Source organism: Macaca fascicularis, chromosome 9, assembly GCF_037993035.2.
Source record: "Macaca fascicularis isolate 582-1 chromosome 9, T2T-MFA8v1.1".
Classification (NCBI taxonomy): Eukaryota; Metazoa; Chordata; class Mammalia; order Primates; family Cercopithecidae; genus Macaca; species Macaca fascicularis.
Genome location: NC_088383.1, coordinates 55676609 through 55704132, shown reverse-complemented (window position 1 = coordinate 55704132; position 27524 = coordinate 55676609). Strand labels below are relative to the sequence as shown.

The following is a 27524-nucleotide window of genomic DNA, read 5'->3' as shown; positions in this document are numbered from 1 at the left end:
GACCAATCAGCTCTCTGTAAAATGGACCAATCAGCAGGATGTGGGTGGGGCCAGATAAGGGAATAAAAGCAGGCTGCCTGAGCCAGCCAACGGAAAGGGTGGCATACTGTTTGCTTGCTGCCATCTTCGTTCTGTAGCAGTTTGTCATAAATGTTATTGGTGTTGGCCCTTTGGGTAGATGTTGCGTTTAAGAGCTGTAACGCTCGCCGTGAAAGTCTATAGCTTGGGTGGATGTTGTCTTTAAGAGCTGTAACACTCACTGTGAAGGTCTACAGCTTCACTCCTGAAGTTAGCAAGGCTAGGAACCCACCAGGAAGAAGCAGCTCCAGACACATCTGAATGAAGGAACAAACTCCTCCCGACATACCATGTTTAAGAACTGTAACACTCACACCGTGAGGGTCAGTGGCATCATCTTTGAAGTCAGCAAGACCAAGAACCCACCAATTCTGGACACACTAAAACTCATGTAATACATAAGGTATCTCTCTCTGAAAAGCATGTATTGCAGCTGTTATAGTCCTAAATCAAGTATAACCTCGACTGCAAATGGCCCCTCAGGGAAAGCCTCTGCTAATTCAACTTTTTAAAAGGCCCTAAACTTCCCGAACTGTAAAGGACCACTTTAGATTTACACCCAAGAGCCTACCCTGAAATCCCCCTAGTATTTTAAAATACCACTCAAATGTATTTTGTCCAGTTAGTGTAGCTTCATCATTTAAAGCAAGGAACTGAAAATGCTTAGATGGGTCAGCACAACCCCATAAACATGGAAGTTTGGTCCTGGCCTTTTAATGAATTCTTAGTAAAATTACAGGTGCAAGCATCCCTGCCCCAGTGAGAATGCTCTCCAGATCACCTGGATGAAAAGGAGCAGGTATTGAGCACGCATAAACACAGTTCAAAACACTTTGCTCAACCACACTCCCACGGGAAACAGCAGTGATAAATTGTAAGTAATAAGTTAAAGTATGACTATACTAATATTTAGGGTTGGTAAATTTTGTGACAGCCACCACGGCCATACAATAAACCCAAGCAAATAAAACTCGGCATAAAGAGTGTTTAAGGTCTGCATGAAAAAGTTAAGCTACCTCTAAGTCGTAAAAAACTCCAGCTGAAATAAAATGATTACACTCCTTGAGGATAAGATTCATATTGTAACAATTTTATATACCCTCCACAATGTTTTGCAGATTTAATAACTAATGAATTGAGTTAAATTTGCCTATACTCTTACAAATCATACTCTCATAAATAACCTTCTAATCCTCAATTCCTCTAAAACATAGAAAAAATTGCCAGTATAAAAAAGCAAGAAAGAAGATATTACCATCTTGTCACTCAAAATATAACTCATTCTTTCTTATACAACTACCTTTGTCAGCATTCTTGCCATTGGACTATCTAGCCCTTGACGCTGTTATAGCATGGCTTGTTGTTAGAGAAGGTAAAGTTTGGAAAAAAGAAGCAGTTATGTAAAGCAATCTTAGAAAATCCTTGAGTTTCCCTTAGAATTTTGTGTCTTCCACATGTTTTTTATTTCACATAGATTAAGTTTGCAGAGTTGTGTCATAATTTCATGAATGTATCTGTCAGAGAGCCCTTTGAAGGCCTATTCAGCTAAGACTTTTTTATTATTTTAATATCATCAAACTTGTTCTCTTTGATGATAATTGAGGAAAAAGAGAAAGACATTCCATATAATACATCAGATGCTTAAGTGCTTTGGGTAGTCATAAGCCTTTTCTCCTATAGCTTCCTAATTAGAAATCCTGCTCCTCAGAGTTTTCTTAAGCTTTCCAACTTGCTGCTTCCATTTTATAAGAATAATAGTCTATTTAGGAAGACTATTATCAAATAAACATCAGAATGATCAGTGGACACCTATTTTAGCCTTGGGATTTATATCATAATTCCCTAAGAATTTATATTTCCAGAAAAGAAATTCAAACTGAAGGTCACAATTACTGTTACTACAGTAATGCTGATAAGATGTGCATTTTAACTAAAAGAAGTTCACAGCTTTTTTTTTTTTTACTTTTCAATAATCCTTGGGACCTTCATAGGAGTGTGCAATGGTCTTGTGGTGTATTTTTAGTTTAAAAGTCTGAGTATAACTGATTACCGCTTGGTAGATAATGTCCAAACTCACTTTTGAATCCAAGTGTTTTCACCTTCATAGAATTTTTTCTTTTAAAAAGGAGTATTTGCTTGTTTCTACTATACTGTAACTATTGGAGCTGCTAGGAGGCCTTTTAAATTTCACCAACAAGTAGGCAGAATGGAGACTAACTGAAGGGTCGATGGGCTTAAAGAAAATAAATAACCTAACAAAGCCAGCAGGCTAATGGCAAAATCAACATTAGGAACCAAGTCACTTTACTTGGGATTAGTGGATACCAAAATGTGCTTTCTCTGAAGCAGCACTTTACCAGGAAATATGAAAATCCACCTTTGTTGTCCTTCAGCTAAAGGGAATAAAATCGTGTACTTTCTGTAATTTTAACCTTGTTATAACAGATGCTACATGAACTCAAGTGGAACTCTGACTGCCTTGAGAGCTCAACAAAATGCATCCCACCATCCATTGCTGCTGCATCAGGGTATTAAAAAGAGAGACAGAAGGAAGAGGCGAGAGCAGCACAAGTTCAACAGTGTGAGGGACTCGGACACAATGGGAGGGAGAAATAAATAAATGTCTGAATGTCATTGAAAGGACAGACAATGAAGGCATATGTAAGAGGCCTGCTAAAGCTTCGGGACCTCAGAAGCCTATTTGTAAGAACTACAGTTTAGAATAGGGAACTTGCAATACAATGCCTGACCTTTATTTCCATACCTGTCTCAAACTTGTCAAAACCTTTGATTGATTTTTCTATGAACATGAATTACTGCTACAATATTCAGTTGAACTACATACATTTCTCAAAGCAGTAATACAATGCTACAGCATAGCTTAACTGTAAGTAATATGGTTTGCTTATATTTAAGTCATTTCTAAGGAAGCCATGCAAACACAGCGAGGAGATCTATTTCTGATGTATTTCCAAGGCTAAAACCAAAAAATGCTGTTAATGCATAAACAGTCAAAAAAATCATGCATTGTGGTTTTACAGGGACTTCTATTTCTAAAGATGATTGTTGCATAAGGGCCTCTGCCTTTATGAAGGGGAATGTAGATTTTAACTAGCTCTGTATTACAATGTTTGTGTTTTGAAAAAAAATCATGTTTCTACACTAAAAAATAAATTCCTAATCAAATCTTTAAAATTAACATTTAGAACAGGGAAAGAAACTTCTGTTGTTTCCTAAGTGTTTTGTTGTTGTTGCTGTTCAGTTTTAAATCATTTTTAGAAGTTTTTTTGAGGTATAATTGATATAAAAATTGTACACCTTTAATATATTCACTTGGATGAGTTTGGACATGTGTGCATATACCAATACCGTCATCACAACCAAGGTACTGAACATACTTACTCACCTCCAAAAATTTTTTTTCTTTTTTAATGGTGGTAGTATATTTTTAAGAATTCAGCCTTCGAGCAGAGTACTAAGGACCTTCAATAACAAATGGGAAAGTAAATGAACTAAGTCCATTTAAAGGGTGACCTCTCAGTGAGATATTCAAGTTATGACCAAATCCTCAAGAGGCTTGTAAACTGACTGTGGGTTTCCAGTTTGGTTATTCACAGATAGGCCTTCATTTGTTCATTCACCTATTCATTCATATATCTACTCATTCATTCTCAAGAAGAGGTATTTGTTTGTATCTCACCATGTGGATGAGCAGGTGGTCAGTTCCCACTTCATTTGCCATTAAGTGTACTCATGCTTGAGCTCCAGGATGATATTTTCTCTCACTTTGCTTCATTACCAAAGTGGCTATCAAGATTCCCTCCTCTACCTTCTTTTTCATTTTTTAATGTTGAAGACCTGGGGTTAATTTCTCGACTTCTTTAGTAGCACATGCATATATATACCACTCAAGGCCTGTTGGATTAAACTGTTAAATTTGTCATCTAGCTAATGTTTTCTCAGAACCAGACAAATTAAACAGATTCAATTGTTGAAATTATTTCAAAAGACGAACAATCACAGAATGTAAATAAAATACAGAAAGTAGGGAACATGGGTAACTAAATCTCCTAGGAAACATTTGCAGAAGATGGTAAAGTATCCAGTCTCGTTGTTATAAATGAATTTCAAAGAATCTCAGAGCAGCTTTACAAAATTTTACGGCACTAACAAATGGCAGCCAACCTTTGTAGTCAAAATACTCCACCATCCTTTGTACCTCCTTAAATTGAGCCAATTTCTGCTTACACAGAAAATTTGTCTGGAAAACATTGCTTAGAATATGCAAGCACATTAATCTGGAAGCCACAAGAGAAGCTTGCTTCAGAAAACTTCTTAATATTTTTCTTGTGAGTTATTCTCTTTACGCTTTTCACATTACAGTATTACCAAGTTATCATAAGGTATTTTCTTCACTGCCAGAGCAAGATAAGACTCTAGTAGTTGCTGGGAACGATGCATTGTCTAAATACAGGTTCACATTCTCACAGTGATTCTGGAATTATAAACACAGATGAGATCACTGCTGTCAGATCACTGGGATTAAGACTCAACTTCTCTACTCACTGGCCATATAAATATAGATACAGTACTCAAATCCTCTGAGGCTTAGCTAATTATCGGTTAATTTGGTCTACACTTACCACATTAACTATTTGAAAGGATTCATTGATAAAACATGTGCTGAGAACAGTTCCTGACTCATAATGATTATTAAGGCAATATTTACCAATATGTGACTTTAAAACAGATGCTACTATTAGATAATAATTCATACTATACATTCAATATTTAAACAACAATTATAATTTTGTGAAGTAAATTTTGCACTCAAACAAAATCTAATTCTGTAATTATTTTCTGCAATATTGGGTCATAGAACCAACAAATAATATATGACTGGGTTAGACATATGTATTTACTTATGCAATTAGTAATAAAATTCTTCACTCATTCCTAGATTTGAATCCCAGATGCTCTGCGTAGCAGCTGTATAGTCTTGGACAAGTTGCTTAATCTGTCTGTGCCTCGATTTCCTCATTTGTACTTTAATTTTCTTATGTGGCAAATATAAAACTACTTAACTCAGAGCTATGAGGTCAGTTTTATCTGAGAGAATCCAGAATAAAATACTTAACACACATTTCCTAGCATTCAACATGCATAATAGATACTCAAGGAAATTTTGGATCTCTGTACATGATTAATATATTAAATCCTCAAACTGACTATTATGTCTGAAAATGCATGTTTTTATGTCACTGTACCTCTCATTGCACTTGGCATAGTGCTGTGAATACATTTGTTATTTGTATGTTCTTTCTACCATACAATTCTGCCACTCCAATTAGCATATTGTGTTGGAAAACAATTGAGTGCTTGCTTTATGTTTTACTAAATTTGTACGGAACTACACTGACACTTCCTTGCCTTCAGATGCTGGGACTCACTGGTTGCTTTCTAGTTCTCAGGAGTCTCTATGTGACTCTGTCCTTTATACTTGCCCTGCAACATCACCCTCAGCCCTAGACAAAGCCAACATCATTTTTAAAAACCTTCAAATACGTCTGTAATTCACTCTATGAATGTTCTCATTCTATCAAAACCCTGACCTCACTAACTCAATGGAGCAATATAGGATGATAAAGTAGTTTACATGAAAGTCATAGCAAGTTTGCTTTGTTTATTCATCCAAACGTATGTTTTAAAAGACGAGGCTTTTATCTGAAACAAATAGAATTATAATTTTAAATTTCAAATAATGTGACTAATAGATTATGAATTCATTTCCAAATATAGAAATAATTAAAACACTTAGGGGTATAGAAAAAGTAAGTGCTGTATCTATTTTTTCTTATATATATAATATACATTATATATATCATATATTATCCAGGCTAATATATATTATATGACATATAATTATATATATCATATATAATATATATAGTATGATATATTATATATCATATATATGATATATATCATGTATAATTATTACATATAATTACATATATCATATATTATATTATATGTTAGCCAGGCTAATTTTTTGTATTTTTAGTACAGACAGGGTTTCACCATGTTATCCAGGATGGTCTCCATCTCCTGACCTCGTGATCCACCCATCTCGGCCTCCCAAAGTGCTGGGATTACAGGCATGAGCCCCCGGCCCAGCCCCGAATTTAGTATTTTTAATATCAACTGAGGGATTTAAGGCTATTATAAATTTCCAATTTTGATTTTCCTCTTCTATTTATAACTCACTTAATTTGACAGTATACACTGTGATGTATCCCCATATATCAAACATTTAAAAATATATTTGCAACCAAAGCAAAGATTATATATACATACACATATACATACTTTTTTTTTTTTTTTTTTGAGATGGAGTCTTGCTCTGTCGCCCAGGCTGGAGCACAGCGGTGCAATCTCTGCTCACTGCAAGCTCCATCTCCCGGGTTCACACCATTCTCCTGCCTCAGCCTCCCAAGTAGCTGGGACTACAGGCACACGCCACCACGCATGACTAATTTTTTGTATTTTTAGTAGAGACGGGGTTTTACTGTGTTAGCCAGGATGGTCTCCATCTCCTGACCTCGTGATGCGCCCGCCTCGGCCTTCCAAAGTGCTGGGATTACAGGCGTGAGCCACTGCGCCCAGTGTTTTACTAATACCACAGAGGTAAAATCTGCTGCTATTTCTTGATCAAGAGTAAACAAGTTGACTTCACAGCAGTTGATCTAATTTTCTTCCCCATTCATTCAATGGTATTTTTTGATTATTATGGAATATATTGAATTAGATAATGATAAGTCCTTTTTCTTTTTTTTTCAGAAATGGTTTCTCTCTGTTGCTGAGGCTGGAGTGCAGCGGCACTATCTCAGCTCACTGCAGCCTCTGCCTCCTGGGCTCAGGAAATCCTTCTACCTCAGCCTCCTGAGTAGCTGGGACTACAGGTGAGCACCACCATGTCCACCTATATAATTTTTTTTTCTTTTTTTGTGTGTAGAAACAGGGTTTCACTGTGTTGCCTAGGTTGATCTCAAACTCCTGGGCTCACACCATCCACCCGCTCAGCATCCCAAAATTCTGGGATTACAGGTGTAAGCCACTGCACCTGGCTGACAAGGCTTTTTATTATAGGTTGTTCTTACTGTTTTATTTACTTGGTTTGCTGGTTGCCTTTCAAGGTAAGTTTGACATATAAGGTGGTATAATGTTTAAAGGTCAAGTTATAGAGGTAGCTACATTGAAGTTCAAATCCAGAGCCAAGTTACTTAGACTAAGGACCTGTTTTTTTCCCTTATAAAATTAAAGTGCATAGCCACTTCATAGGTTTGTAATAAGAATTAATATGATCATGCTGTCACACAGTTGCAAAGAGATACTAAAACTTGGCCCTGCCAAAAAATATTAGCTATTGCCATTAGGATTGTTCTCCTTAATACCTAAGGCATTTGCTGACAATCAGGTTACTCATCACGTCCTTCCAGGAAAAATATTTAAAAATGTTTAAAACTTAGGAGCTACTTTTAAAATTTAATTTTCAGACCTGACTTAATGCAGCTGAGGAAGAGAGGTGGTAGCTGATTGGTGATAGATGTAGAGATCCTTAATGGTATAAGAGTGTGAGAACGTGAAGCATGATAGGATATATTATTCATGCAGATTGCAAATACATATAAAAATTATATTTATCATTCATTTAAGTAAAATTCAACATTGTTTTCTTCAAAGAAGAAATTACACCTTTCACTCTACCTATTTAACTCTGGGAAATTTTACAAATTGAGCGTGCCATTGTTTAGTATGAATTCCTTTATGTCAGCTACCCTGCTAACTTTGCCTTTGGCATGATGAGCAGAAAGAAAAGAAACAGAATGATTAGTTCTGGAATATGAAAAAGTGTCCAAGAAGAGGAGTAGTCTTGAGAAGTAGGGAACAGGATGAAATCACTAGGGGACAGAACAGTAGGAGGGAGTGGGACCAGACAAGCACTGAAATCTGCATGCACACGTAACCGTCTAAAATAGTCATCCAGCACGCAGACTCTAGGTCAAGACAACCAAGATGAATTGCAACTTCTCCACAAGCAACATGACTTTAGGTAAGGTATTTAACTTTTCTGTGTCTTAGTTTCTTCAACTGATAAATAAAAATGGTGGTCATATCTACTTCATAAAATTGTGATAACTAAACTGATTAATATATATAATGAATAGTGTTTGGCATTTAGCTTAATAAGACATTTCATTAAAATATTAGCTACTTTTGTTAGCTAGCAACTCACAATTTTGCCTCAAGCTGACCCCATATCTAGGGTTAGGTTTTGAAAGAAACTCATCACCATCAGAAGTAGGTCTGGAGTTATAAAGGAAAGCTTAAAGACACAGAAGTATGTGCAACACCTATTTACAAAGAATCCATTGGAAAACCCCCATTGAGCCCAGGTAGATGGCACATGTCCCCTTTGGGTATGTAATTCAGTTCCCTGAGGGTCATACTGTCTTTGTTCCCAAGGCAAACTTTTTAATAATTGTGATGCCACTCAATGGTCATGTTCACTTACTTTATGGGTACATTTGAAGTTGAGTGCATTTCACTTAAAAACCAAAGGCATATAATGATAATATGTTATAGAGGAAAAATTATTGATTTTTGTAAATAGGCCGATCTTGTTTGTATTCTAGCTCCATCACTTACTAATTTTGTGATATAAGTAATTTGTATCCTACCTGAGCCTGTGTTTCCTCTACAATATGAGATAATTTTTACTCTGAAGTATTGTTATGAGGGTTAAATATAAATTACTTTCTGGTTTATGATGTTGGTATATACTACTTCTATGCATGATAGTTGTTTTTATGAATAAGACTTTAACAGTAAGCCATAGAAAAATATAATGTAAGACTGATTCTTAGAATCTACCAAAACAAGTTGTAAAAATGACTTAAAGAAACATCTAGGATGGCAGTGACTAACGTTTTGAAAAGCTTTATTTTTCCATTGAGAACCATAGCCCAACACAGTGTCTGTGCTTCAGCGTTCCTCTTGTCAGGAAGGATATCTGTGATGCATCGACTAACTCTAATAATTTTTATTCTTAAGACACAACATATTTCTCAGCACAGTCATAAGGTCTTTGTGCTCATGTCAGCATTGGAGCTAAATTTCTGGGAAAGAAGTAGAGAAACCGCCCATTTCTATAGACATCAAAACACCAAAGTAAAAGTGAAAATTAAGGTACACACAGCAGACTTTTTCTTTTTAAATGCCTGAACTTAAAAGTATACCTATCAGGAAACATCCAACTCACGAATTACTTTAAATGTTTTTAAAACAGTGTGCTTGTTTTATAACAACAGATTCATGCTGTTTACCTAATATCCCCCAGTGGTTGCTTTGTGGAGCTCAGTGCCATCCTTGGAGATCATGGGCAATAAAAAGCATTTCTTCTGCACCAGTAAGACAAAAACAAACTGACTACTTCTCACATAAACCTTGGAGGGCTCCCCTCAGTGGGCTTAGTGATCAGCAAATCATGTCAAATAAGCCTTTTTGTTATTTTTGACATAATAGTGTTCCTGGCAGGCAGTACTCAAGAATTCACAGATTCTTAGCTTTAACATAAATTCAATGTACTCTCTTTTATTAAGTCAAGCTGTTTATTCACAGTAGTTCTTAGGTCTACGCTTCATTTTACACACATATGTGGATGTAATAGCTTTTTCCTTAGAACTTTTAAAAAACAGAATTCAGTAAAAGTCCTATATTTGTATTTTCTATATGCCAAGAACAGATAATCATCATTAATGTGAACCAAATTTCAACTGAGGAACTGAAATTAGGAGGAACTGAAAAACACCTGAAATAAATCTGCAAGTAATAAAGGGGAAAGTTTACTTTAGAATTAATGTGTCAAAAATGGGAAAATTGGCTGGGCGCAGTGGCTCACGCTTGTAATCCCAGCCCTTTGGGAGGCTGAGGCATGCAGATCACCAGAGGTCAGGAGTTCGAGACCTGCGTGGCCAACATGGTGAAACTCTGTCTCTACTAAAATACAAAAATTAGCCGGGCATGGTGGCACATGCCTGTGGTTCCAGCTACTCGGGAGGCTAAGGCAGGAGAATTGCTTGAACCTGGGAGGCAGAGGTTGCAGTGAGCCAAGATCATACCACTGCACTCCAACCTGGGCGACAGAGTGAGACTCCATAAAAATAAATAAATAAATAGATAAAACTTTTTAAAAAGTCATTGCTTTATTTTTTAAAAATTAATAGTTTCAAATGTATACATGTAAAATCTAACTGGGAATACTTTTTATCTACTTGTAGCCCAAGATTAAGTTTAATCTTAATTACTGGGAGGTTTGCACAATAGAGTACATATTTACGTTAATCTGTACCACTAAAAGCCTCATTGTCAATGGGACTATGTCATCATTATCACATTCATGAATCTCCTAATTATAACCTGCACAGATGGTCTATCTACAGGGCTCTGAGATAAGAAACTTGCTGTCTGTCTACAGAGGCAGCCGTTTTCACTTCCAGATAGTTCTGAATATTTGGAAGTACTTGCTGATTTAGAGTCAAATTATGTCTTGCTGTAACATCCATAATTTCTGAACTTACATTTGAGATAAACTAAGATTAGACTAAACCATGCCTTCAAATGACAGACTCTCAAAAATGTGATGCAATTTATGTGCCAAAACTATCCTATCTTGCCATTTTCCTCCATTTTTTAGGAAAAACATGGTCCTAGTTAGCCACACTTGACAATATTATTTTAAACCACTATGTCATTTGGATGTCCTATATTTGAACACTCTTAAGTGTCTTCCTGTTAAAATATGCATAACAACTGCACATCCAGAATACCCTACTTGGAGAAAAACATAGCTCTCATTAACTTTGTCCAGACATTCAACTTATAAGAGAAAATCATTCTTTTCCTTGCAGCCAAATTACTCTGCTAAATTGTGTTTAGGCAGGATTAATAAACTTTTACTGTAAAGGGAAAGAGGCTGATTTTAGGTTTTGTGGGCCATATAATCTCTATACAACTATTCAACTCTGCTGTTGCAGTGAGAAAGCACTTATAGACAATACACAAATGAATGAATGTGTCCGTGCTGCAATAAAACTATTTACAAAACCAGTCTATTGGCTGGATATGGCTTGCAGGCCATAATTTGCCAACCCTTGGTTGACAGCCTAGCTAGCTAAACACTGCTCGTTGTAGTAAAATCTTGCTTTTTAAAACATATGTCTCTCATCCTAGCATTGTCATTACATGTGTGTGGTTTATTGTTAAATACGTAATATTTGAGGGTCTTTCCTATTTAGTTTTATTGACTAACAGCTGTTTCATAATTATAATGAACAGACATCTATATTGGTTTTTATTTTATCATTCAACCTATTAGCTAATCCTTAGAGTTGTTTCATTTTTCATGTGTTTGACAGATGAACATGTCTAAGACAATGATGAAAATGTCACCAGAATATAAACAAAAAATGAATTTTTCAGGTTAAAACCATTTTATTTGTTAGTAATATGTAAGTATATCAATTAATCATTAAATAATTTACCAAATTATTCCATTACCTAATCCATATTGCTCCTTCATGTCCAAAAGAATACAGTAAGGTACATTACCAAATACATACCTCTGACTTTAGTGGACATGCAATGTATTACTAGAGGATCCTGATATCTGTCTTTCTTAAAGAAATTAAACTCATCCCTAGTGATTATACTTTCTTCATCTAACACTATAACATTTGGGAAAAAAAAGTCTAATAATTAACACTAGATTTACAGAGTACTTTTAGATACTTTTCTAAAATTATCTGAAAAATTCAGCCAGAATCAGTATAAAATTCACATCTGAGCTTATGGAAGCCAACTTTATTCCACTCTAAAAGGACACAATTTTGTATTTTCAGTTTTATCTTTTAAAACGTTTTAACAGGCCGGGCGCGGTGGCTCAAGCCTGTAATCCCAGCACTTTGGGAGGCCGAGACGGGCGGATCATGAGGTCAGGAGATCGAGACCATCCTGGCTAACACAATGAAACTCCGTCTCCACTAAAAATTCAAAAAAATTAGCCGGGCGTGGTGGCGGCGCCTGTAGTCCCAGCTACTCGGGAGGCTGAGGCAGGAGAATGGCGGGAACCCGGGAGGCAGAGCTTGCAGTGAGCCGAGATCGCGCCACTGCACTCCAGCCTGGGCGACAGAGCAAGACTCCGCCTCAGAAAAAAAAAACAAAAACAAACAAACAAAAAAAAAACGTTTTAACATACAGGTAGTGGAGACGTTACTAAAGCTTAGATAGGAACATATTTGTCATCTCAGTTACAAAGGCCATAGATGGGGCAGATCTGCAGGATGCAAAAACTTTCCTTTTTCTCACCTCATAGTAGCCATATGGCTACTGCAATTCTCTGGTTTCATGTGCTTACAAAATGTCCTTTAGTTAAAAACAAAAAGAGAGAAAGAAAGAGAAAGAAGGAAAAAAAGATAGAGAAAAAATAATTTCTTCATGTGTCTATTTAAATTAACAAAGATGTGAATTGTCCCAGACTTCCTTGTGATGATTAATTTCATGTGTCAGTTTTACTGGGCTAAGGGTTGCCCACATGGCTGATAAAACATTATTTCCGAGTGTGTCTGTGTTTCCAGAGAAATCAGCATTTGAAGAGGTAGACTGAGTGAAGATCATCCTCACCAATATCTATGGGCATCCTTCAATCTATTCAGAGCCCAAATAAAACAAGAAGGCAGAGGAAGCGTAAATGTAATCTGTCTTCTTGAGCTGGGACATCCATCTTCTCTTGTCCTCCGATATTGGAACACCTGGTTCTCAGACTTTGGGGCTTAGGTTGAACTATATCACTAACTTTCCTGGGTCTCCATCATGCAGGCAGGAGATTGTGGAACTTCTCAGCCTCGACATCCTTTGAGTCAATTCCTCCCAAGAATTATCTTCTTCTAGTTATCTCTGTCTCTATCTCTATCTATCTCATCTGTATCAGTATCTGTATCTCTGTGTCATCTATATCTATCTCTATCATCTGTATCTTTATCTCATCTATCTCTATCTCTATCTCTACCTCTATGTCTACATCTATCTTAGTTATCTATCTCAGCTATGGTTCTGTTTCTCTGGGGAACCTTAACTAATATAGCCCCTAATAGGCCTTATCTTACGACTCACTTGCCAGCTTACCATGATTATAACCAAGTTGATCGCTTCAAAGGAATACTAAATAACATATATTGTTTACATTAAGACTTAGCTAGCCACCCTCCTCAAGCTGAATCTGGCCCGATACCTCACTTAGTATAGCAAGCAGACTATATGTAGATTATACATTTTTTACTCACTGAAAAAAACCCAAAGAATAACTTATCATGACATGTTAAAATTATATCAAATGTAAATTTTGATATATAAATAAAATCTTATTAGAACACAATTATATTTGTTCATTTACATTTACATTCTTTGTCTATGGCTACTTTTATATTAATGCAGCAGAGTTTGTTAGTTGACAGAAACAGGCTGATAAAGACCAACACTTTTACAATATGCTCCTTTACAAAAAAAAAAAAAAAAATTACCCTTGGTTTAAACTGAACAATAATCCCATGGGAGGATTTTATTGATTTTCATTTGTAGCCAACCAAACACTTTTTTTTTCTTGGCTAGGATAAATTTAGAACATCTATATCCTTCCTTAAAATAGCCTCACATACTTGAAAGTCTGATTCTCTCATAACTATATTTTTGTCTCTACTGTTAAAATTTGAGCTCATTCTCTTCAGAAATAAAGAGAGTAACAAAATAGAAACTAAGCAGTCCCATTTTTATTTTACCATTTATGAGGGCCTATACCACCTGGTGGTGGTTTAGTATGTATTTAACAACCAGTACACTAAGAAAAACTGCTGTATTTTTAGTTTGCTTAATTTAGTGGTGTTGAATATTTCCTCTATGACCAATTTTGGCCTACAAACACGATTTCTTTGAATTCAAAGGTGGGAGGAGATGAGCACTGTGTGCTCCTATGAGGAGTTCCATCTGTCTCAAACATAAACACTGTTAATATCACTTTGCTCTAGACATGTGATTCTCCTTGATAATGCTTCTTGCATTAACCATAATATAAGTTACAATCCTTATCATTGATGAAAACTCAATTTGTATAGGCCTCTTGATAATATTTTAATATGTATACATTTTATAATGATTTGTATTGATATTTTTTCTTTTTCTTTTATACATTTTGTTGTTGTTGTTGTTGTTTATTTATATAGTCAGTTTTCACATTAAATTGGAGAAAAACTGACATTGTTCAATTCACACCCAGGGAAATTCTGTGTGAAAGATATCGTATTATATTTCTTTTAATGCTCTAAACAATGTTGTGAGGTAAGTGTTATCTCTGATTTGCACATGAAGAAACACATTCCCAGATTGATAAATTGCCCAGTCTCACACAGGGAATAAATTGGATCACAGGAGTTCTACATAGATAGACCTGTATGACTTCACAGAGTGAAATGGACAGATGAACAATTCACTTTCCAGGAGAAATCACAGGACAATGGATATCAGAAGAAACGATGGGACCAGGGTAATATTGGATGTTTTGTATATGAAAAACTAATTTGGGCAATAAATAAGGATATAAAGTCACTGAAGCAAAATATATATTACCAAAACTAAAAGAAAATATGCTATTGGTAGGCCATGGCTACATTATAAAAAACATTTCATTTCACATAAAGTACTAATACTACACTATGACTATGAGTTAATATTAAAACATTGACCACATAGGAAATAGGAGAAACAAGTAACACACTGCGGAAAGCAAAGAAAATGACTGCAAGATGCAGCCATCACCACCATCTCCTGGCCACATAGGGGCCTCCTCAGAAGCTTAGATGAACAAAGGGAAGAGACTGGCGTTATTACAATTAAAACTCAGAGTAAAAGCCTTCCTAGGCTGAGACTAGATCTCTGAGGGAGAGATATGATCCAACTGCTGCTGTTACCTCTGAAGAGGTACTTTCTGAGGCTCTGAAAAAATTGGTAAACTGCAACAATTACTGTTCCTACGGCAAGGGGATGTTCTTGGGAGAATATCGGCAAGGACAGCAAATAAACAAGAAAAGGAGGTCTATTCTTCCATTCTCTTGCCTTTCTATGTTTCCCTAGTACCTCCCAATAGCAGAACTTAGCAGGATCCCACTAGAAGGAACTTGGAAAACGTAGCTTGCTGATCCCCATCATGGTATCATAGCAAATTTATTGCAGAGAAATGTGGCTAAAGATCAAGATTATTAGTAAATCAATTTTCTTACCTAATTTTTAATCTGTATTGATTTCTTATAACATAAATATCTGTGATTATAGAGACCTCAGTATTTTCTTTTTCTTCTGCAGCAGTATTTCAATCTTTTTTGAAGTTCTACCTCTCTTTTGCTTCTAGTTCACACCACGTGAGAGCAATTGACCTAATTATCATGGGCAGTGGTCATAATATATCTCAACCTGTCCAAAATAAAGATGCTACCCCATTAATCATGTGGTTTATTTTGTAATATGATCCAACCTAGTCTAATGAGAAACTAGAAATTTTGTTGAAATTATTGAGTAAAACAATATTCATTCATTTTCTGAAAAAGTAGCTTAGCTAGTAAGATACAAGATCACTGCTACTAGTGGCCATCTTGATGTGGAACAACACTGAGAATATTTCTTCAGGTAATCCTACATGAAATGTGTGCAAAACAGAAAAGAGAAAGTTACAATGAGAAATTTTACATACTGTATTCAGTAGAGCCTGAGGGTAGCTCTAAATCTAGATGCTTAAGAATACTACTGATAATAAATAATACTCATACAGCACATACTATGTGCTAAGCATTCTTTCATGTACTTTATAAGATTAATGTATCTAATATTCACAAGGACTGTATGAGATAGATATTGTCCAGTTTTGTTATGCCCTGCAAATAAAATGCCCTGACAAATTATATTCTCTCAATCATCTTTCTTTTGTTTGCAATCAACATTTTATATGTATTCAGTTATTATGTATCACTGCTTTGATTCCTCAGAATTTATTTAGAGGTATACAAATATTTTGCTACTATAGGAATTAGCAAAAATTTAAGGTTAAACTTTCAAAAATGTTATTGCCCTCATCATACTGTAACAAGAATTAGTAATCAATGATACACTAAGGATTAAAGTCAAGTCCTAGAAAAATCCCATAGTTAAAATATTAAATAATATTAAGTGACACAGTTTGGTCCCAAGTACATATTTCTGAAGAAAATATATTTTTCTTATGAAAATTTCTACAAGATTTGATAAATTGAGATATTCCAATTCCATCAGTTGAGAACATGGTTTCTTATTTTTTGATCTCTGTTGGTTTGTAAAGTTTGTTTTGTCTGAAATTAGGATTGCAACCCCTTTGCAAATAATTCCTCAGGTAGCTCATCTAAGCTCTGAAAGGCTACAATAGCTCTCAAAATCTCAACAGAGGGAAATAAAATACTTCACAGTTGTAATGATTTTCTCTTTATATACTTTCTGCAAAAGTATAGTGAGAATACTAAGTATTTGGGAACTGATTTGAAAGTTCATAACTATTAAAAATTGCAAGAATTTTTATGGAGCATATTTATTTCAGAAATCAGTATCAAAGCCTGAAAAAAGTCTTAAATGTCTACATAATTCTCACAACATTATATATATATATATATAATTTTACATATATATATATATGTAAAAATAAGAAAGTTGGCCAAAGTTGCTCATATTAAACATGTTCCAATTACTACCTTACTTTAAACAAGAACCTTATAAATTCCTAAAATATATAAAATGTAAGGAATGGTACAAATAATGCTTCACTTCTTGGAGATGAAGTGAAGATGAAACATAAACCCTATTTATTTATCCCAATTATTCCATGTTCACATACTCACAAAGGACACTATTCTGTCACCATTTAACCCTGTTCCCCAAAATCTCCTCTCAAATGCAGTTTCAAAAAGAGCAAAACTGTGCAAATTAAAATGTCATGATGTTACCAAACATGCTATGAAATTATAGACATCTTCTCCCAATGCTTACCCCTCCAAATAGTCATTCTGTTACAATCTATTAGCAGAGGGTGTTAACAGTAGAAAGAAAGTAACAGTCATCTTTATCTGTAATTTGCTGCTTGCTTGCTTTGTGTGCCATAGTTAAAACTATTCGGGACAAAGAGTGTTAGAAAATTGTGTATTTCCTTCCAGATAATATAGTTTTTCTGTATCATTTTCAATTGATATCACTACTGATCTATTTTTCATGACTCACCACATACTGGCTTGTGTTGTTATTCTGTATTGATTTAGGTTATTGCTAGCAAAGTAGCAGAAACTCTGATTTCCAAGATCAGCAGCTACTAACTATGATTTCTCACCCAGGAGCATGAAGAGGGAGTATACACAGCTCAATGTTGTTGCTTTTTCTTTTTTCTTAACATCAAAGCTGTTAGGGAAATAATCAAGAACTACTTTTACTGTGAATGTCAGCTTGTGAAAAGTGACATGATATGGTTCCAGCCTGACTCCCATTGGTCTCAAACACTTAATTAGAAAAAAGGCACACCATGAAACAATTGGGGCTTGATCTTTAAAACGAAAATGAACTATAATTAGACTTGAAAGCGTAAACGGGTATAAAAGGGAAGGCTTAGTGAAAATTCATATTATTAATAATACTTGAAATTAATATTAGAATTAACAATTCAGATGTAAACAATATTCTTTTATTTTAGAAACTGTCATACTTACCAGAGCCAAAGGGGCATTTTTCTTTTGTTATAAATGGAAATGTGCACAAAATATGTTTGTTTCAACCTTTACAAAAGTGTCCTTCAGATCCCATAATGTATTACTGAATAAAACTAAAATCTAGCCTGAAAAATCTCCATACTCACATGCTTAGCAGGTAAACAAACTAAAAGCCTAACTTTAGTAGTATGTTTCCCTGTAACAACAGCTTAGTCTCAGCCAATCCCAGTAGCTATACTTTAACCACTCATAGGCAGCCAACTGTTTAAACTTTGTTTAAATAAGGCAAATGCTGAGCTGCAACCAATCCAGCTGTTTCTGTATCTCAGTTTTGGTTTCTGCACATTACATTTTTTTCCCATAGATATTTGACCATGCAACAGTGCCAAAGTCTCTCTGAAATTTCTTTGATTCTAAGGGCTGATTTGCAAATCTTTTTTTTTCTTTTCTCAATTAAACTCTCTTAAATTTGTCTAAAGTTTGTCTTTTAACAGCATCAATAATTTACATATTTTGTAGGTGGGGAATAAGAATATACTTCATAGCACCTGGGTCCCAACACACTTTAAACAAGACAGGTTTCCAAGAAAATTGAGTGAAATATAATAGACTTTCTCTGGGACTGGCCCACAAAGAAGGGCATTGCATAATGGTAAAGTGTTGAATTGAACAAGAAAACAACTATTCTAAATATTAATATTTATGCATCCAAAACAGGAGCACCCAGATTCATAAAGCAAGTTCTTAGAGACCTTCAAAGAGACTTTGACTCCCACAAAATAGAAGTGGCAGAAAAATGCAAAGTTAAGTAAATTGATAAGCATCATTTCATGTATCTATTATCTCTTTGTTAATAGTTCTCATTGCACTTTTAAAAAGGCTAGTTAAAATGTGTAAGCATTTCATAAATGTTAAATTTAAAATAGAATAACCTGCTCCTAAATGATTTTTGGGTAAATAATGAACTTAAGGACAAAATTAAGAAGTTCTTTGAAACTCATGAGAAAAAAGATACAACATACCAGAATCTCTGGGACACAACCAAGGCAGTCTTAGGAAATTTACAGCACTAAATACACACACCAAAAAGTTAGAAATATCTCAATTTAACAACCTAACATCACAACTAAAATAACAAAGGAACCAAGAGAAAACCAGCCCCAAAGCCAGCAGAAGACAATAAATAACCAAAATCAGAGCTGAACTGAAGAAGACTGAAATACAAAAGTATTCAAAAGATCAATGAATCCAGGAGTTGGTTTTCTGAAAAAAATCAATAAAATAGAAAGACTGCTAGCTAGACTAATAAGAGAGAAAATCCATATAAACACAGTCAGAAATAATGGAGGAGATATTACTACTGACTCCAAAGAAATATAAATAACCATCAGAAATTATTATGAATACCTCTATGCACACACAAGAAAATTGAGAAGAAATGGATAAACTCATGGACACATACACCCTCCCAAGACTGAGCCAGGAAAAAATAGAATCCCCGAACAGACCAATAATGAATGAGCTCTGAAACTGAATCAGTAACAAATAGGCTACCAAAAAAAAAAAAAAAAAAGCCCAAGACCATATAGATTTACAGCTGGATTCTATCAGATGTACAAAGAAGAGGTGGTACCATTCCTGCTGAAACTATTCCAAAAAATTGAGGAGGAGGGACTCCTTCTCTTCTCCTTCGTAACTCATTCTGTGAGGCCAGCATCATCCTGATACCAAAACCTGGCAGAGACACAACAAAAAAAGGAAACTTCAGACCAATATCCTTGATGAATATCAATGCAAAAATTCTCAACAAAACTCAGCCCCAGCAGCACATCAAAAAGCTTATCCATCACAGTTAAGTAGGCTTTATCCCTGGGATGCAAGGTTGGTTCAACATACACAAATCAATACATGTGATTTGTCACATAAAGACAACTAAAGACAAAAACCACATGGTTTTCTCAATAGATGCAGAAAAGGCTTTTGATAAAAATCAACATCCAGCAGGGCACGGTGGCTCATGCCTGTAATCCCAGCACTTAGGGAGGCCGAGGCAGGTGGATCACAAGTTCAGGAGATCAAGACCATCCTGGCTAACATGGTGAAATCCTGTCTCTACTAAAAATACAAAAAATTAGACAGGTGTGGTGGCAGGTGCGTGCAGTCCCAGCTACTTGGGAGGCTGAGGCAGGAGAATGGCGTGAACCCGGAAGGCAGAGCTTGCAGTGAGCCGAGATTGTGCCACTGCACTCCAGCCTGGGCAACAGAGTGAGACACCATATTTAAAAAAAAAAAAAAAAAAAAAAAAAGCGGTGCCATGTGTACAAAAATCAATGCACAGTTATGAACTTTTTTTCAAATATATTTTCACATATCTAAATACATAATACAGAAGCCTGTGTGACTCGGGCAATGTCGCCCAGGAGGGCCTGAGACTAACACATACACCTAAGCAAAAGGACATAAAATATCTCTTACCGTCGGAAAAATCAACATTTTGTCTATGTACTTAGTTTATGAAATGTACTGAAAATGCTGCTATTAGCTGAATTTGTGATTTCCTTTTGAATTTCCGAGTTATTCTTATTTATTTCCCCATTTTGTTTTTGCACCAAGGAGACTGCAGTCAAATAAAATTAAACAGATACTACACGTGCTCGTCGGGGCAGCAGTACTGCAGCAGGACCTTGATGCACTCCTGGCTGGAGGCCTGCCGGGCGTAGGCCAGCGCTGTGTTCCCGTGGGCATCTCCAGCCATGACATCCACCCCGTACCAGATCAGGAGCTGAGCCAGGACCACATTCCCCTTGCGGCAGGCCAGATGGAGCGCCGTGCAGCTGTCTCCCTCCCCACAGGTCTCAAGTTCACCTCCTCCCGGGAGCCATGTGCCAGCAGCAGGATGGCTGTCCGCAGGTCCTCATCAGCGGTGGCCTGCAGCAGATGCTGGCCCAGGGACAGCTCCGTGGAGGGTAATGGAGCCAGGAAGAGCTTCTGCTCATATTTGGCACGGATCCACCATTCCTTCTCTTCCCTTGTGGAGTCTACTGAGGGTTTCGTCCACCCCTGGCTGCTCTCTTGCCAGATGCTGTTGGCTAGCTCATTGCCAATAGATGACAAAACCTGCATGAGCTCGACTGGCCAGTCATCCAAGTCCAGAGATCAGACTCGGGAAAGGTGGGTGCCAAGATTACAGTGGATCCCTGAGCATTCAATACACATGAGGACTCCCAAGTTCAAACTGGCCCAGTTAGGATTCTGGGTCTCACAGTCCACACAGTGGGAGTTCCCACACATGTTTCAGATGGACTGCAGGGCCATGGCCTCCCTCTAGCTCATTAGCCAGAACTTGCTTTTGCTGCTCTCGCATGACTGCAGGCTGGCCAGGATCTGGCTCTCGATGGCTTGGACCCAGGCATCCCACTTCTCATACGACGTGGCTTCAAAGTGCCATGTTTGGCCAGTGAGGGACACAATGATAAAGTTTTCTTCTCGTTCTTCAGCAGTGCCGGAGAAGCCATCGTCTTTTAAGTTTTTGGTGCTTTTCTTCCTTCCATGTTTCCTTTTGTTGGCATGAGGAGAGGGGGGTGGGCTGCGCTTGGGGCTGGTGGTGCTGGAGATATTGGAGCTGGAGCATATGGAGTCACTCAGCCTGGTGTCTGAATTGGCTGAGGTACATAGACTGTTCATGTCCTTGGATAGGCCATTGCTTTTAGAGCTGGAAATGGGCACGCAGGCCAATGTGGCTAGGGGTGGCCTCTTTCCTGGGACTTTGATGGTAGATGTTCGAAGATCAATCTCTTTTTTATGAATGTTCTTCATGTAATCACCTAAGCTTGAATAATAGGTGAGCACGCCATTGTCACAGAGGGTAACATATTTCTTTTTCCATTTCTTCAGCCATTTCCCACTTAGCTTTAAGAGCATGCCCTGTTTAATGGGGATGGCTCTGCCGCTCCCGATGGTGTCAGCATGACTCTCCGGGGCTTTGTTCTCTTTGTCCGGGTCACTCCCTTTCTTAGATGTAAACAGCTTGGACCAGCGCTTGGACTGCTTGCAAACGGGCGTGGGTGTGTTGGCAGTGGGAGGAACACTGATCTGAAGGTCCTCCTGGCTGGTGCTGGGAGTCGATGGAATGGAGGAGGAATAGTTACTAAAACTCCCACCTCCATTTCTCATCTGGGTAATGTGCATGGTGGAAACCTGTGTGGAATAGAAGAAGGAATGGCTTCGAAAATTGGGTAGTGAGTTGCAGGGTCCTGTAGACAGCTCACAGTTACCTTTTAAAAAGATACATTTTCTGGGCCAGGTACGGTGGCTCATACCTGTAATCCCAGCACTTTGGGAGGCCGAGGCGGGTGGATCACGAGGTCAGGAGTTCACGACCATCCTGGCCAACATGGTGAAACCCTGTCTTTCCTTAAAAAAGAAAAAAAACATTAGCTGGGCACGGTGGCATATGCCTGTAATCCCAGCTACTTGGGAGGCTGAGGCAGGAGAATTGCTTGAACAGGGACCTGGGAGGCAGAGTCTGCCGTGAGCTGAGATTGCACGATTGCACTCCAGCCTGGCTACAGAAAGAGAATCCACCTCAGAAAAAAAAAAAAAATACATTTTCTGTTTTGGATAGCATATTTACTCATAATAGCTAACTAACTAAACAGAGTTGCAGATCCATTCTTATTCCAGCACATTCTTTTTACAACACTTAAGATGACTAAATGCAACATGAAATGGGAAAGATTTTTAAAAAGATGACTTTGGCTTCAGCATGAAACAGATACAAGTGTATGATGAAAATACAACCTCAATAAAAGTGCTACTTACAGTAAATGAGTATAACTGTTCATCAAATAAGGTCAAAGATCCATCTGCATCTCTATAAAATAGGAATGTGCATTACTTCAAAAACTGTTAATATCTTAGTATAATATCTGTTTAGTAAAATACTGCCTCCTGTGTGCTTTGGTGTTTACCAAAGCAATTTTTACGAATTCTCCTCCTGGATCCTGACTTGCAGAGGATTTCCTGACTTCTTCTTTATCAGCACTTCGTGTCCTGTACTGTGAAGTGTTTTATATAACAAATCAGAAATGCCTGTAAGTATTGACTCTCCCTAACAGGCAATGGCAATAAACCAAATATATTTTCACTTTTCTAATCACACCACACACTGAAACACAAGAATGTTTTACAAAGCAGTAGTGATGAACTTTAATAAATGTAAACGTGATTCAGATTTCTGAGCTTCCTTTCTCTTTAGTTCTCTGTAGTATATTCTCATGATGTATGGTATTTTGAAAAAAAAAAAAAACCTTGCATAAGTGATCTCAGTGAGTTCCACCTATCCCACTGACAACACTGCACTACTGACTTGTGATAAACATTTTTCAAAATCTTTTCTTGAAGCCAATTTACCCTATTACTTTGCTCAATAAGCCTTTATTTCACCAATAGTGAATATACCAAATGATTATTTCTCAAACTTGCTGACAGCAAATTAAAAGTTACTTTACTTTCAAAAGTAGACTTCTACAAAGTAGAATAATGAGAAAAAAAGCATGAAATTTGTTTGAGCAAGATTAATCTCCAAAGCTACTTTTGAATTGTATGCTAACACATCAGAATCTTTTGAACTCAAAAGAAGCCAGGGACTCTAGTCAAAGTAGTTTTGGTGTATGTGTGTTCAAAGATTTAAGAGACTCGGCTGACTACAGACATTTAGTGATTACTCAATAGGTCCCAAAGCTCAGGACTTAATGGACAGAGTTTGAGTCCAGTTTTTGCTGAAACATAATTTCCTCTCAACTATTGTTAAAAGGGAGAGAGGAAAGTGACATTATTATGAGTGTAAACTTGCCATTTTTAATTGAAGTAAAAGTTACTGACAATTGAATTAACTAAAAAGGCTAGCGTATTAGCAACACAATTGTTTAAAAGCTAGTTATGTTTACAGAACGAAAAGAAAAATTAAAGACATTAATATTCTAAATTACTACTTTCCAAACTGTGTTCTAAAAATCAACACTCATGACCCAAGGAAATGGTAATAATGTGCACTGGACAGCCCCTATGGAGCTGGTGGTAGTGTTGGTTGTTGTTCCTTTTAAAATAAACTTCATCTCAGGGTGCTCTCAAAGTGCATCTTTGTGGCCTATGAGGTGCTCATGCACAATAGGAGAAATTCTAATGCAGATACAGTGTGGTGTCACAAGAGGAAAAGCTGTTCCTTCTTCCAAGGCTAATGTCCAAAATAGTACACACTGATTCAGGTCTATAATGCATTGAAAAGCTAAGTTTTCACAAAAAACATTCAATAAAGGGAACCTATCCTTCTCACTTGTTTAACATTGTCTAAAGGCATAAAGGCATCAAAATGATCACACTTTTTCTAGGATTGCTTCTCTGCTAAGTGATTTTTTTTTCCTTCCACCAAGAAGTCTAAGATTTTTTTTTTTTTTTTTTTTTTTTTTGAGACGGAGTCTCGCTCTGTCGCCCGGGCTGGAGTGCAGTGGCCGGATCTCAGCTCACTGCAAGCTCCGCCTCCCGGGTTCACGCCATTCTCCTGCCTCAGCCTCCCAAGTAGCTGGGACTACAGGCGCCCGCCACCTCGCCTGGCTAGTTTTTTTGTATTTTTTAGTAGAGACGGGGTTTCACCGTGTTAGCCAGGATGGTCTTGATCTCCTGACCTCGTGATCCGCCCGTCTCGGCCTCCCAAAGTGCTGGGATTACAGGCTTGAGCCACCGCGCCCAGCCGAAGTCTAAGATGAAAAGAGAAATTGATACTTAATATTTAGAATCTGAATATCAATATATAGTTGATTCTAATTTCTTAAACTGATTATGGAAGAGGACAACCAAATGGCTGAAATAATTTTAGAATAAACGAATCTGTCCCTTGGCAGTATAGTTGTACTCACGATATTATTGTCATTGTAAGATAAGGCTGGCTGGCTGTGCTGTCAAGGAATATTGTCAAACATGAGCTGTATTGTTGACTGAAACGCACAGTAGATACCTGAAGGGGAAGGGAAATATAAGTTACACTTATCAAAGTTTTCTTGGTTAAAATGTGAAATGACAAAGCACTAAGATATTTCTTACACTCCATGAACTGCCTGAGTGCGGTATCATTTGCACTCTATAGAAAACCCATTGGAGGCTCTTAACTTCCAGAGATGATGTTTAAGATACGGGTTATAAAATGCTGCCCTTAATATGGTACCTGCCATCAAACCTAACAAGGATTTTATGAATTACCTTTAAAAATCATGAGAAGTTTAAAGTAAAAAGTAAAAAGATTTTTTTTTCTACAGCAATATAAAGCAGCCGAGAATTTCTATTTCTATGATTTATTTACTACGATAAAATGTAATGCATTAAATAATACTGGTACAAGAGCATTTTATTGCAGTGAATACAAGACTAATGCATTTACTAAATTACTCATCCTAAATGTATTATTTCAGGTGATATTGTGACAAAACAAGTGTTTCAGATTCAGAGGCTCTGTGTGCCAGGGCTGCTAGGCCACCAACAAGTGAGGAAGTCATAGGTTTCTCTAGTCCTATTTTCTTATGTGGAAGATAAAAATAGTATCACTTAAATATTCTCTCACACCCTGAAAACAGATGACAACTTAAAAAATCTAACTTTCACTTCATGTTTAAATAAGACTGCCATGACATGACTCAAATGAGACTCTCAGAAAATACTTTCTATTAATTTCAAAACTTGATCATTTTCAATCTATAAATCATCTGACCTGCACGTAGCCATTTTCCTGGTCTAGCCCTGCTCTCTCCCTAGAATACTGCTTTTCTCTTTCCTTGCTTCAGCAAGCTTGACTCCATCTACCCTCTTGGATCTCTTTGTCGGCAGCCACACCAAAAAATGGTTTTTTGTTCACTGATTACTCGAAGTCACACTGTTTACAAGATACGAATTCTTGCAGAGTATTCCCCTCATGAGAAAGTATGCCTCTCCGTAAGAGTACGGGAGGGCCCTACTCTTCCTACCTCCAGCTGCTGAGCATAGAATTTTGAGTAAATCCAAAACCTCGACAAGTGTTTTGACAATTCAGTTATCATTTGGAAGATAAGTCTTACTACATTTAATTACAGCAAAAACACTACTAACAGTTTACTGTTTATAGGTATTATTTAAAGTAGTTACAAAATAGAAACAAATAATCTAACGTCAGTCAGCATAAATCAGAGTATGAAATTGTACGCTCTTTAATAAGAAATGGAAGGGGTTACTTAGTAGTTTTAAGGTTTAATGACAAAAACTAGAAAATAATTGTACCTAGTAATTTAGTAAGTCAAAACCAAAATCAAAGGTCCAGTACCCGTTGGACGCCGAGGCCCACCGCCTTCTTCAGCTGTACCTGCTGCCTCTCATTTTAACCCATTAAAAATACTAATGTTGTTTTCCTTGTAGAGGTCTTTCACCTCCGTGGTTAGGTCTATTCCTAAGTATTTTATTTTATTTTATTTTGCAGCTATCATAAAAGGGGCAGAGTTCTTGGTTTGATTCTAAGCGTGGTTGCTGTTGGGGTATAACATAGCTACTGATTTGTGTACATTAATTTTGTCTCCTGAAATTTTGCTGAATTCATTTATCAGTTCTAGGAGCTTTTGGGAAGAGTCTTTAGGGTTTCCTAGGTATATGATCATATATCATCAGCAAACAGCAACAGTTTGGCTTCCTCTTTACCGATCTGGATGCCTTTTATTGCTTTCTCTTATGTGATTGCTCTGGCTAGGCCTTCCAGTATTATGTTGAATATCTCAGGTTTAAGCCATGAGAGTGACTGCTGCAAACCTTAGTTACGTCCTAGGAAAAAGAATACTTCCTAAAATAAAACTAAGGTATCATCCTTACCCTTCTCTTTGTCTCATCCAGAAATATGAGGGGGGAATTACCTGCCCTAACCCCTTCCTCAAGAAATATATTACTGTACTCTGGAATTTAGACAAAACCTTAAATCTCCAGGCTTTTTAAAGCACAAAATATAAATAAAAGCTGGGAAAGTAAACCAAAATTCTTCAGATTGTTCCTCATGAATATCCCCCTTCCTCTGCAATTCCCGAGAGTGGCAACGGATGGGTAGAGGCAGCTCAGGTGAATTACCCAGCTTGCCCCTCAACTCATTCCTCCTCCTCCTCTCAAAGGCTGAAGGCAGGGCCTTTCCAGTCCTCACGACCTGCCCTTCACCTAGTCCCTCCTGACCTAGGGATGGAGGCTTTGAGTCCCACAGTGTGGTGATACAGAGCACTAGTTGTCACTGTCTGGCTTTATTTAAAGGAAATGCAGTAGGCTTCCTCTGTAGAGCTCTGAAAAGGTTGACTGTACAGAAGTCTTCTATGTTTTTACTTGGTCAAGTGTTTCTTACATCTTTTGTTATCAGAGTACCATTCCAATCTCTTAACTTGCAGTTGTGTGGAAAACTGTTTTGTTTTGTAATAAAAGATCTTCACTGGGGGATGGAGCAGCATTTAATAAAGTCTATGTTTGTTAAAAAAAAAAAAAAAAAAAAAAAAAGGTGTGGTGAGAGTGGGCATCCTTGTC

General features: G+C 36.9%; 2 protein-coding genes across 2 annotated transcripts in view; one reads left to right on the top strand and one right to left on the bottom strand.

Moving 5' to 3' along the window:
- LOC102120061 (glutamate dehydrogenase 1, mitochondrial-like) overlaps positions 1 to 27524 on the top strand; it is a 516922-nt gene that overhangs the window by 418407 nt on the left and 70991 nt on the right. The window lies entirely within an intron of this gene.
- The window catches only part of LOC102142032 (arf-GAP with GTPase, ANK repeat and PH domain-containing protein 5), a 149172-nt gene continuing 142111 nt past the window's right edge, over positions 20464 to 27524 (bottom strand). Inside the window, 4 exon segments of the mRNA XM_065520045.2 lie at positions 20464 to 20814; positions 20817 to 22154; positions 22779 to 22830; positions 24872 to 24969. Of these exon segments, the coding sequence (XP_065376117.1) occupies positions 20602 to 20814; positions 20817 to 22154; positions 22779 to 22830; positions 24872 to 24969 (1701 nt within the window). The 3' untranslated portion in view covers positions 20464 to 20601.